A 14,207-nucleotide genomic window follows, 5' to 3' on the forward strand; every position below is an offset into this window, starting at 1 on the left:
TTTTCCTAGTACCCAGCTGGGCTGTATATATAAGCTACACACTATTATGTGTTTCATATGTCATAAATGTAAGGAACCAATCCTGTCAACTTGTGGGGCAGGGCTTTCAAGATGCAGGCGAGTGGGTGATGGGTGGGTGAAGACAGAGGAGGAGAGATTACTCCTGAAAATAACTTAAATGAAAAGATTAGATTTTGGGGTTCAGTCAAGGACCAGAGAGGGATTTCAATCATAGAGATGAAAGACAGAAAGTAAGAAAGTATAGGCATATATAAATCATAAGTATATCAACAATGACTAAACAAAAGCTTATATCTCTATTTTTGTTCATATTTATTATATATTGTTTTAAAATAAACCTGGAACTCTAGTTTTACTTATGGATTAAAGTCACATAAGGTCAATATCTGTTTCACAAGTCTGTTTGAAATTATTTCACAGTATAACATGGTTTAAGGCAAGTATTTGAAACATACCCATACCATATCTGTTGTGAAGATAATTTTTTTTTTCTGTTAGCAACATTAGCATTGCAGCTCCTGTACAAAACCAAAGCATCGAACTAAAGACTCTGAACATGTCTTGGCTGTTGACTACTTTTGGTGTAAATGGGGCGACCTTTGTAAATGATGCAAATAGTGCCTTTCAGTAACAAAACAAAACTCTTGACAGTCAAATTTGGATGCTCCTCACAGATGTTTAGCATACAGCTTCTCACTGAATGATCTGTGACTGCTGATCTGGGAGCAGAGCCTAGCATAACAAATATTTCCCTGATTTTTTTTTACTTCCAGTGAACTGTCTGAAAAAATATAATGATCACCTTTTTCCCACAATGCTTCCTTCACAATAAGAGCATTTTTATTCTGTGTGTTCAGTAGACAGCTGAAAAATAATTATACACTGACATATCGATTGTAATTAATGTGATAAGTATGATATACCTAGTAATCCTTTGAAAGTCATGAAATTAGAGACATTTCTGCCTATATTTGATCATATTCAGTGCACAGCAAATTTGCCAGTGTTAAATCAACACCATTAACGTTAACACCCAACACTGGCAACACTGGCAAATGTTCTTTGTGTGGTTTCTCATGGATTATTTCTCTAGTTAATTATTTAAAATTCATTAAGGTCCAGTTAGAGAAAAATTTCTCAAGCCAAAGTCCGGAACATAATGCATATCCAGCCTTACGATCAGTGCCATACCCTGCATATTGAAGTAGCCTTGTAGTTACAGCAACATTTTATGTGGTTAACAACGGAATTTCAAATCAAATTACCCTTTCAATTCTATTTCAATATAAAAAAGGTTTATAAACATTATAAATAACAAATATTCCAAATACAGCTCCAGGGACCTGGAGGTTGTGGGTTCAATTCCCGCTCTGGGAGACCTCCAGGTGCTCCGGTTTCGTCCCACTGTCCAAAAACACACATTGGTAGGTGGATTGGCGACTCAAAAGTGTCCGTAGGTGTGATTGTGTGAGTGAATGTGTGTGTGTTGCCCTGTGAAGGTTTGGCGCCCCCTCCAGGGTGTATTCCCGCCTTGCGCCCAATGATTCCAGGGAGGCTCTGGACCCACCACAACCCTGAACTGGATAAGCGCTTACAGATAATGAATGAATGAATATTCTAAATAAAATGTCCTTGTCTTATTTCAAGTAAAATTTACAAATAAAACAAAAATGTTCCCTATTGACTTAATTGCAGTTAACTGCGTTACATAACCAGCAGTATGATTGGTTCTTATTGCTGGAGGTTTGGACTTTATCTGTTAACAGCAAGCTGATTGACTCTTTATGCTGAAAGATGTGAATCCATGTTCAGCGTTATGAGAATTTCAACCTGTAATCATTCCCTTATTTTTAAAGTTTCTGACACAGTTTCTCACACAATGCTGTTGTCCTGAAAGGTCTCAAAAGTGCTTTTATCACATGTCTAGAGCGCTGCCCTGTATGTGTCACTCATTGGAGTCACAGCACTCTTCATAATGGACAGATCTGATTGGCTGAGTAGCCTCACGTGTGATATGTGATTAGTCTGGTAATTTTCTGGAGTGCTAAACCTGAACCGTAATGACTAGAAGAGTCATACTATTTAAAACAAAAACTCTCTTAATACAACCCCAATTCCAATGAAGTTGGGACATTGTGTAAAGCATAAATAAAATCAGAATACGATGATTTACAAATTCTTTTCAACCTACTTTCAATTGAATACACTACAAAGACAAGATATTTGATGTTCAAACCGATAAACTTTTTTGTTTTTTGGCAAATATTCTGCCTGCCTGCAGTCCAGACCTGTCTCCCATTGAAAATGTGTGACGTATTATTAAGTGCAATATATGACAACAGAGACCCTGGACTGTTCAGCACCTGAAGCTGTACATCAAGCAAAAATGGTAAAGATTTCCACCTACAAAGCGCCAACAATTAATGTCCTCAGTTTCCAAAAACTTGTGAGTGCTGTTAAAAGGAAAGGTGAAGTAACGCAGTGGAAAACATGCCTCTGTCTCAAATCTTTTGGAACGTGCAGGCCTCAAATTCAAAATGACTTAATATTTGCAAATAAGCAATTAAGTTTATCCATTTAAACATTAAATATCTTGTCTTTGTAGTGTATTCTATTGAATAAAGGTAGAAAAGTATTTGCAAATCATCGTATTCTGTTTTACACAACATCCCAACGTCATTGGAATTGGGGTTGTAGTTTATCAGTTACAGGTCTAGTTCCGGACTCGGCCCACATATTCGTGAACCCTGCTCTAGACCCTCAAGCAGATAAATCAAGAAGTACATTATATTTCTAACTGTTTGTCGATACATCTCTGTTTTAGCAATGTTTCAGCATCTAGTATAAAGCCTTCCTAGACTAGAGGCTCAAACTGCGGCAGAGGAGGAACTAATTCCCCATTCCTGTTGAATGAGCAGGTGTCAAACATTAGACCGTGCAATGTAAGTGTCAGTTAAGGGAGTGTGGTTTAGAAAACTAGTTTTATTGCCACCAGATACAAAAGATGTGGAAAAACTCCCAAAAAATACAACCAGACACCACTGCCATTTGAGCTCTGATAATGTCAGGTTTTGCAGGGCAACTCACTGAAGTGCAAGCATGATTTTGAATTAGTTTTTCTCTGCTATCAGTAATTATGTCTTTCCATTACATAATACTGCTTTAAAACTGGTATATGATTCTTAGACAGGTAGTCAGCCAACCCAACCTTTTATTAGGTATGATTACAGGGCAATAAATCATTATAGACACAAAAGCCAGGCCATGTGATTTGCCTGATCTAGGCCAACCTCTCCAACCTGGCACAGATTTCAGCTGCATTTTCCAGAGAGTTCAGTGGAACAGTTTTTCCTGATCGAAATATCACAAGTCTACTTGTTTTGTCAAAACATTTCCAGCTTATTTGCACAGGTTAAGTGTGATAACTGTTCTCTGAAATTCTTTCACTTGTCTGCACATGTTTGCTTTTATAAATGAATCTGTGTTCGCTTGCACAGTAGACGTAAACAATCATTTCCACCTGTTTTGGAGAAGGTCTTTCACTTGAACTATGCATTTCTTTCCTCAGTGACACTGATGATTAAATTTCGCTGGAAATGCGTGAAAACCAAAGCATGTAGGTGAACAAGCAGGTCTGCATATATCAAAAGAAATCTGAAGTGTGCCATCTAATTTGGCCCAATCTTATTTATAGAGAGTTGTGAATTGTTTCCACACAAAGGGGTTCCTCCCCAATAATAAATTATTGCTCACTAGCAGCTTAACACAGTCCCAACTTTGTACTACACAGAACTGAACCGACAGTGGCCTTATTAATCTAATAACACAGCTATGGGGGACAATATAGTATTTGATTGTATTCCTTATTTTTAATGATATTTAATTAGCTAACATTTTCTCGCACACTGATTTGTTGTTAGTACAGTTCTACACTAGAGTTCATTTGGTTGGTTAATTTTAAGCTGTGGTGTTTGTGCAGGCAGTTGTGTGGTGCAGGCAGTTCTCTCAGCACTCTAGGCTTATCACAATGATCAGATAACCGGTCATGCAGAAGCCCAGTTCGCCACCAACATCAGTAGACGTTGAAATTTGGTTGAATGTTGTACATTTAAAGGTAAATTTATGCTGTTGTTACTTTTAGTGAACAATAAGTTACCTGTACATTAACTTCTTTTCTGAAAGTGTAGTTCCAGTACAACACGCTTGAGAAAAAAAAGGCTTGAGCACCAGAGTTTGGACCACAGACAGGCCCAGAGAACCAGAATTGACTGGCTAATATCATTTGGGGTTCGGGCGAATTAAGGCTATTTAATCTGATCCATGGCAACCAGGCAAGTCATTAAAACAGCTTCTAATTTACAATGGCAGCCCGGGAAAGGGTAAAGCTCTTGAAAGGCACACAGAATCAATGGGGCTTTACAAAACATCAAAGAAAAGATCAAAGAAAATGGCTGATAAAGAAAGGACAGAGAACAAATACAGAACAAAACACTAAGATAACAACAACGAAAATAGCATAAATGAATACCAGTCTCACAACTGCTTTGTAATAGAACTGTTTTGCTCATTTTTTTCTGTCTCCTTTGCCTCCCATTATAGGGCAGTGGGGTCTTCCCACAGTGAGTTTCTCTTCTGTCCTGGGCATGATGGCAGGGGCTCTGGCATCCACTATGGAGTCTATTGGGGATTATTATGCCTGCGCCCGGCTCTCTGGAGCCCCTCCTCCACCCACACATGCCATTAACCGTGGCATTGCTGTGGAGGGTCTGGGTTGCATACTGGCCGCTCTGTGGGGCAGTGGAAATGGCACAACTTCGTACAGCCAGAACATTGCTGCCCTAGGAATCACCAGGGTAGGTGTCGGGTCATTTTCTGTCATATATACTCTTGTGTTCAGACCAGAGGTGTCAAAATGGCAATGTTTTATCATTATTTTCATAAGCTTCTTTGAGGATATTGCACATATTGTTAGTAGTTAAAAAAAGCTTTAGGAGGGCTCCCAAGTGGTGCAATAGTTTAAGCATTGGCCTTGCCTTGTTTGTTCATCCCAGGACTTACTTTAGCCATCTGAGGCCAGGAGTTTTGCCTGCACTCTAGGTAGGTAGGATGACCCATCCTCTCCTCCATCTCTGCTCTGGTGCTATCTCACACTTCTCTGATGCATTCAGCTGTTCAGTGAGGGTACATAAGTAACAGCTCACTTACCTTGAAGGAAATGTGTGTATGCTCTCACTCTCCCAGGGCTAGTGATACAAAGAGTGATTGAGGACAATCCCTAACAGCTGGGACTGGAGATGACTAATCTGGCATTTGATATGTTTGAGAAAATGTGATAAAAATAATGGCCCATTTAAGAACCATGATACAATATTTGTGCCATATTTCTCACATCAGTTTCAGTCAGATAGACGGACAGGACCATAGCAGCTATTAGCTTGCAGTTCACTTGCTCACATTAAGCATGCTGTAAATTCTCCACAAAGGATTCATTGCAAACGTTTTAATGTCTCACACAAGCAGTGTTCCGCCTGAAAATCACTGTATTGTAGTATTGTTTAACACACATATCTGTGCCAACATAAATACAGGCACATTACAGCAGATAATTGTATGCTATCTGTTGGTTAAATCATAAATCTTTTTTGTAAAGGCTAAACATGTGCATGTTTTAAGCCATAACTTGATTGAAATCTAAAAATGCAAAGGTGTTCTCAGACAGGTGCATGGGAGAAAAGGCATGGTTTACTGTCGTGACATGAGTAACCTCAAATATGATAGGAATTTAGGATTAAGGCTGAGAAAACAGATAGTAACTTAGTGAAATATGAAAAGGAAACTGTCAACCTACTGTCAGACCTACAGAATTCATTAATCATGCGGGTGAGCTTGGGGCAGAGGCTGTGACAGAGAAGGCAGATTAATTGTGTGCCTGAAAATGCTCATATCACCTGCAAGCATTAAGTAGTTTATTACAAGCAGAGCAGAAGTGAACCCACCTGGAAGAGAAAGCATGTGTATTTTCCTCCCATACACATGTTAAGAAAGCCCAGCTTTGAGATTTGAATATCATTAATAATAGCACTATATATATATATATATATATATATATATATATATATATATTACACTATATTATATATTTTATGGATTAAAAAGTTAAAGAACAAGTTATTTTTTCTCCTGGGATCTCTTTACTGTTGCCAAGTGTAATTCACTTTTACAGCACTGTACTGAAATCAAGGCAGAGAAAGAGGCAAGGGGGTAGTTTTCTACCCTCCTCCAAATGTTACATAGTGCAGTTTCTACAGTGCTGAGCCCAGAGTAACAAAGGCTCCTTTCACTTTATTACAGATCAGTGAAGAATCTTGATCATTTAGAAGCTGTTATTTTAGGTAAAATACTACCTAGTGTTGCTTTAATCATAAGTTCTACTAAAGAGAAATATCGACAATAGATACCTGCTATCCTACGAACCAGTTTGTAGGCTTGTCAAGAAGTGTTTTCTTTTACTTAACCATAAATGATTGGACCTAATGTTCACTAAGTGCTACTGGACATTTGCCTCCAAGTCAGCAGTTTTCATGGGTGGTGTATGGTATGCTGACCACAGTTTAGTCATCAGTTTCCATCTCTGAAATCTGTTTGACCCATGGCTTTTGGTGTAATTTAGTCACAACATTTGTCTCATGTCCAGTGATGAAATTAATGATGGCTAATGCTCACTTGTGTGCCAGGTTGGCAGCAGGTTGGTGCTGCAGACAGCTGGCCTGCTGATGGTCTTCCTAGGACTCTTCGGGAAATTCAGCGCTGTATTCATCACTATCCCAGAGCCGGTCATTGGAGGCATGTTCCTGGTCATGTTTGGAATGATTGCAGCCGTAGGAATATCAAACCTGCAGGTAACTCTCCAGCTAATTTAGTTAACATTTTAGGATGGATTTTACTTCATTGAATGAGTGTTCACCCAAACAAATAGTCCTGCTACCAGCTGAATATAAGATTTTATCATATAGTAGCTTAATGTACATTATATTTATTTATAGTTAGTGAATTAATCTACCTTAAGGTGCCTCCATATTGGACACACATTCAGATTCATGTAAAGCACAAGAGTGGGCCATGGAGCACTGGAACTGCATCCCTCTTCATTCACTTCTGATGATATTCCAAATAATATTTGGCATCCTGTACTAGACATTCAATATCAGTACCTGACCTTGGCTGAATGCAACCACATCTTTGTTCAAGCATTCATATAAACCCTTCCTAGAAAAGTAGAGTTTGTAACTACCACACACACAAATCTAATGAACCAGCAAGAGAAGCTTGACCATTGGGTGACTATTGGTGTTGGTTGGACCAACAGGGGGTGGTGTCCTTGAAGTCTGTGTGGATCCCAGTGTATGTGACAGTGTATGTGACAGGGACAATGTACTAAATACACACCACCATCCTTCAGACTCAACACTATTAGAGTTAAATTAACACCGAGAATGTTGACAGGTTTACATTTTTACAAAAAAGTCTTACAACTAAATAATTGTATACTAACTGATAACATCCAACTTTCAGACTCTGAAGTACACTGCAGAACAGGTTTGGTGAAACATTAATCAGGTACTGAATGTTAATCTGATGGTATGAGATGGCAGGATCGGATGGCACGCAGGAGGTAATGACCTTTTATTTTCACAACTGGGTAGTCATTCCTCAGCAGTGAACTTGTACCTTTCTGTGTACGTTGCCAAATTTCAAAAATATTTGCGTACACTACTTCCAACGAAGACCTGCTTCTTCGATACACACTCAGACCTGACATACTCCAATACTGTTGGAGTGAGTTGAAGTAATCCTCAAGCAATATCAGTATCTGACCTCTTATTTGGTCAGGTGAGCGTCTTGGCCGTAAATGAACAGGGGTTGAGGCAAAAAAATTGAATAATTCCACACAGATACATCAGCAAAAAGTATACAAACTATCCATTCCAGGATAAAATGAATTCATGCAGCACTATTACATCACAAATATACACCAAAATATTATCGATGAGGGTGTGGAAGATGTGTATATCGTTATTATAGAATCATTTAAATTATTAGAGAAAAGTTGGCTCAAGTAACTAAAGCTAAATGGAAAAAAAAGAAATGTGCAATTATTTGTCATTGTACAACGTCCAACCAAATGTGTCTTCTGCATTTAACCCATCTGTGGCTGTGAACACACACACACACTAGTGCACCAGAGCAGGGGGCAGCCATCCCTGGTGCCCAGAGAAGCAGTTGTGGGTTTGGTGCCTTGCTCAAGGATTGGATTATGGGAGGAGAACAGTGCTGTTCCTTCACTCCCACCACCCCCATTTTTCTTGCCGCTCATGGGAAACTAACCAAAAACCTTTCAGTCCTAAGCCCTCTTCTGTAACCATTAGGCCATGGCTGCTATTTAGGAAGTTTACACTAATACTATTAGCATTTATTGTAACCTCTGTAGTGCATGTGTTATTGCACAGACACCAATCAGCCATAACATTACTACCACCTCATTTCTACACACACTGTGGTCTGTGTACCTTACGTTAATTGGTTTTCCATTTCTAATCCTGCAATAGAAAACAGAATGACCCATTTCCCTATTTTGAAACAAAGAGTTTTCTCCAACATAATTTAACTAAATACAACAAAATAGTCAAACCTAGGATTTTGGAGGAACAATGCGGATATCGTCCGGGCCGTGGAACTATGGACCAACTCTTTACTTTTTCACAGATGATTGAGGGGGAGTGGGAATTTGCTACTCCACTCTACACATGCTTTGTGGATTTGGAGAAGGCATGTGACCGTGTTCCCCGAGAGATTCTGTGGGAGGTGCTCTGGGAGTATGGGGTGCTCCGGCGAGCCGTATGGTCCTTGTACTCTCAGTGTTTGAGTTGTGTTCGTATCCTTGGTAGTAAGTCAAGCTTGTTCAGTGTCGGCATTGGATTCCGTCAGGGCATCTCTGCTTTTTGCAGACGATGTTGTTCTTCTGGCTTCTTCGCACAGAGGCCTCCAGCGTTCACTTGAGCAGTTTGCAGCAGTTTGAGTGTGAAGTGATCGGTAAGGGGTGAGAACCTGCCCCAACCCCCGGCTCCCCCTTCGAATCCTCCTAAACCTACTGCTTCCTTCCCTTCTTTCACTCCTCTCACAGAAGACGAGGTATCAAATCTTCTTAGAAGTGGCCGTCCTACATCCTGTCCACTGGATCCCATTCCTACCACCCTACTGCAAACAATAGCCCCGTCCATTGTGTCCGCAGCCACTCATGTAATCAATTCCTCACTAACCTCTGGAACATTTCCAAACACCTTCAAGCAAGCTCAAGTAAGACCTCTACTCAAAAAACCTGCTCTTGCTCCTTCTATAGTAGAGAACTACCGACAAGTCTCTCTCCTCCCCTTCCTGTCTAAAATCATTGAAAGAGCTGTCTTTAAGCAGGCAACAAAATTCCTCTCCCAACATAACCTTCTTGACTCGAACCAATCTGGCTTCAAGAACGGCCACTCGACGGAAACTGCACTTCTGTCAGTAATGGAAGCTCTTAAAGATGCAAAAGCAACAGGTCAATCCTCAGTTCTCATTCTGCTCGACCTATCAGCAGCATTCTTCCCCAGGAGGAATTGGTGGATGCTGCGAGGGACAGAGACGTCTGGGCTTCTTTGCTCGCCCTGTTGCCACCTGTTCCCTGAAATGGAAAAGCGGAAAAGAAGATGAGTGAATGAACAACAAAATACAAAGAATGAATATGAACAAATCTAAATTAAAATAAAAGTTTTTTCATTCCTGCTTGTGGCTAATTATTAGTTGGGCCGCAGAACAAAATATTTTGAAACGGGGGAACCACATTCTGCTGGTAGATTAAAGATGAACATACTTGACCCATTTCACGATTTAATTAAAAATATTGTCAAGGACGGGGAAAGTATACTGAAATTTCTATGCACATTGGGGTCATTGAGTGTCTGCAGAGGGTGTTCTAAGGCTAATATAAGTAAGTTTGCGAAACCGCAGCAGAACTGTGACGTTTATGTGACACGTATATCCATTTTTTTCCTGTTAGGTATTAAGGAAAAAAATCTATTTATAGTGAACTATTTATTTTTAATTAGTTCGAATGTAGATTCAAATTAGTTTGAATTTTTAATTTAGAGAATGTAGATTTTATTTTTATTTTTTTTCAACACATCAACACACAAATACAGGGAATAGTAGAATTGGATATATATATATATATATATATATATATATATATATATATCAGATTCTAATATTCCCTGTATTTGTGTTTTGATGTGTTGGAAAAAAAGGAAAAAACAATAAAATCTACATTCTCTGGTACTGTTGATAACATACATTTCTACATTTTTCTACTGCAGGATTAGACATGGAAAACTAATAACAAAAGGTACATGGACCCACTGTACACTGACTGCATATGTGCAGTTTGCAGTTCTACAAATAAAGATTTTAATCCATTTGTTGATCCCTACAGGTCATAATATTTCTAGTCATGCTTAATATAGTGTAATGCATAATTTAAAAAATATATATAAATTATATTCTGTGCATTAGTGAACAATAAAGCAAGCACATGAATCAGCATAGAAAACTGGAACTGCATTTTTCCACTGGCTCTGGTTTTTGGCACCTGCACAAGAATTATACAAATAGAATCTAATGGCACTCAGTGACATACAGCGGGATTAGATTATCAAATGAAAAGAATAATTTGAAAATGAAAGAATGGCATCAACATATAAAGTTGGATTTATTTTCCAAACAAGCTTCCTTTCACACACTGTGCTTTGATCATTCACTTTGGGTTTCCTTCAATGGTTCACAACGTGTTTTGCTAACTGGCATGCTTCTGATATAGTGTCTAGCAGGTGGATCTTACAGGGTTTGCTCACCATTGGCTACTGCATTGAGAAGTGACAGCCTAAACCTCCAAACTTGTTCAGCCTATAGAAAAGCTTTTAGTAGAACATGCAGTACCAAGAGAGAAGGCTGAGGAAACACCTTGATTCCTATTGTAAATGATAATTTAAATCATTACATTAAATGTTTTGATTTTGGGGTATTAAATATTTACAGTGTGAAAAAAAGAGCACAGTGTTCTGAGAAAAGGGTTCTTACTGGATAACAAAGAAGGCACTGGAACTGTCATTCCAATAAGTTAATTTTTCTTAATAAGTTTAGTGACAAATCTTGAACATTGCAACATGTTTTTAAAAAGGAATTGAAATAAAGTCAAATGCTTTATTAATTACTCCTGTTCCGACTTGTCCTTTCTGTCACCTTTTGATCCATTTGTCCAGAATGTGCAATAGTCTGTCTAATCACATTTCTGAAAACCCTGCTTAAAGTGAGGGGCTTCACCATAAACAAAATGCCCTGTATAAAGACCCCTTAAGCATATTATTGCCAAGAATTTGACCCTAATGCCCTAAGCTGACCCTTTGAACTCCTGAGCAACCTGTAACTGGTCACGTGCTTCAACACCAGTGGGGACACAACACATAGCATGTTTTACACAATACTGCAGCTGACTTACGAGCTTGTATTTGACCTCAGTTACTGGTGTATCTTGTGATTAAATTGCTTAGTAAAGTGAGTATTTAGTTCTTATAAAGAATATGCTATAATAGAAAGAACAAAAACCACAAGGCAACTACAGTTCCATTGCGTTAGGTGTGTAACCTTGTCCTGACCTTCATTATGCTCACAGCATTGTTAAAAATACTCTTGACTTCCTACTCTTAGGTTAATGAAAAAGGTGCAGTAAAAAGTGTAATTTATGCAGTTTTCAAGTGTATAGTCACTTTGCTCAGCCACTAGCACGTAATAGTTAAAAAGGTCAAATTACTTCTGTAGAACTCATCAAACCTTTCAGTTTGCTCAAACCACACCCAGATAACACACTCTGACCTACAAATTAACAAAATGTTTTAGCTCCAGATGGCCATTTCAAAAAGCACCTGCACTTATATTCAACAAGTAGAATGAAATTACATTCCTCTTTATAATGCTCGGTGTCAGAACCTGAATCTAAAAAATATGTTCTTACTCCTTAGAATAGTTTGTGAAAATAAGAACCTGTAGTCTAAAATGTTTAGCTACACTATTGGCCATGAACTCCGGAGAATTTCGTTCACACATCGAGCTCACAGCAGGAGATTTTCTGCCCCAGGCGCACTCTCACAGTAGGAGATGAAACGCGTGCTTTAGGCATGGCACACAGCGCTTGCAGGAGAAACTCCGGAACATTTCTCACATGCGCTGACTGCGCTGAGTTTACCCGGAACATTTACTAGGGCTCCAGGAGGATAAAGTCTGGGTAAGGTCCAGGATGAATGTTGCTGGTGGTCACGTTCACACATACAGTCCCTCCTAGTAAACACTGGAACATTTCTGGATTACCGTGCATGTGTGAAAGGGGTATATGTTAAAATAAATTAAGTAATTTAGCAGCATGTACTCAAATATATTCATCCTGAGAGTAAGTGAGATCAGCATTAGAAGTTACAGTGACTTCTAAGAGTACATACTTTATTGTACCAATACACAGTAATAGGAAGAAAAATAAACTTGTATTTCCCACACCAGCATCCCTGCTATTTTACTAGTTTGGGTGAAACTCAATTTACTGGATTACATTCTTCTGCTTATCCAGTCTGACCCTAGGCTCTGTGGATGCTTGTTTCTTGGTCCCCACAAGCACTATTTGTTCCAGCCACTGGTTCTCAGTGAATGTTGATGTTTACCAATTAAACTTACATCTTACACATGAAATGTATTTACAACCAATAATTCTGCTGCTTTGGTCTTGATCACCTAGGAAGAGGCAGGACTTACAGCAGCATGGAAAAATACAATATGGAGGATACACTAAAGCCGTGTTCGAAAGCCTAGGGTGGGGTGGGGTTGGCATGGTGTTGGGGGCATGTAAAATTATTAAAAAAGGCTGCTCAGCTCAATGGGTCATCAGGTCTACGGGAGGCATCTGGCCACAGAGAAACACGTTTAATCTCAGCTCACTTTCACTGCAGGAAGCAGAGAGGGCAGAGGGTAGAAATGACGGTGCTCCCCTTTGTGCTTGACCTTTGATCTGTAGTAGATTACTTTTCTCGTTGTTGTGACCAGCAGCAGTTTAAGACAAGTTTCATGACCCCAAAACTGGGAGGACCACTGTGGAAGCCAAGAGGGATTAGGCCCAGAAAAGACATTTTTGTTATTTAGCAATTCATTTTCATCCTGCCTTTTTCCTATAAGTTTCTTATAAATTCTACCATTTACATGAGAGGTTCCTAAAGTTTTGGCCCGCTGACACAAATGAGAAAACTTATACCAAATGTAAACCCAAGCAACTTTCTACTAAACTCAGATTAGGTGAGAATGGTTGAAGTAGGTTGTTTCTGTTATTCTCACAGTAAAAGTGGAGAAATGTTGATTATATACACATATATTTCTACTCACTCTCATGTCATTATTTTTTATCTTACCTAATTCACCCTCATGCATTAATGCTAACGAAACACAAACACACACACACACACACTTGAACCGTTGTTAAAGAAACAGTTAGGACATGTCCAAAACTAAGTTCTGGTATGATGTTGTTAGATGTTTTCAGGTGTACATAAACTCATAATGACACCTGACCAGTGATTGGTTTGGTTACTCAAATGTTATTTCAGTACGTTGACAACTATAAACAAACAGCTGTCACAAACGACATGATAATTGCTAGGAAGTTAATTTTAGAGTTGTGGAATTTATTTGCACCACCTACTTTAAAAAATGTGGCCCACTGAACTTACAAGCATGCTGCATTTTGAGAGAGTTATGGAACTGATTTAAAAAAGATATTGTTATGGTACTGTTTTCACTTCTTTCTGTTTTCATTCAGTGTAATTTATTCATTATTATCTGCTTGATTTCTTCTTGGAAATTTATATTTATAAAATGACAACTCCACTCTATTTTTTTTTCTCAGTTCTGTATTTGCTTTCCTTTTCTTTCTTACACATAGCACTTTTTGGCCACTAAAAAGTGTTTACCATTCTTTGAAGCATTAAAACTTCTCCTCAACCAGCGTCCATATTGATGATGCGATGGCAGCCAGTCCACACCACTATGCTCGCACACCCAAACTG

At 38.8% G+C, this 14,207-nt stretch overlaps 1 protein-coding gene across 1 annotated transcript in view; it reads left to right on the forward strand.

Moving 5' to 3' along the window:
• The window catches only part of si:dkey-106n21.1 (solute carrier family 23 member 1), a 55,357-nt gene that overhangs the window by 35,466 nt on the left and 5,684 nt on the right, over nucleotides 1-14,207 (forward strand). The window contains exons 8-9 of the mRNA XM_066649612.1: nucleotides 4,621-4,874; nucleotides 6,756-6,920. Of these exons, the coding sequence (XP_066505709.1) occupies nucleotides 4,621-4,874; nucleotides 6,756-6,920 (419 nt within the window). The remainder of the gene's footprint in view (nucleotides 1-4,620; nucleotides 4,875-6,755; nucleotides 6,921-14,207) is intronic.

The sequence above is a fragment of the Hoplias malabaricus genome, chromosome 17 (assembly GCF_029633855.1).
Source record: "Hoplias malabaricus isolate fHopMal1 chromosome 17, fHopMal1.hap1, whole genome shotgun sequence".
Classification (NCBI taxonomy): domain Eukaryota; kingdom Metazoa; phylum Chordata; class Actinopteri; order Characiformes; family Erythrinidae; genus Hoplias; species Hoplias malabaricus.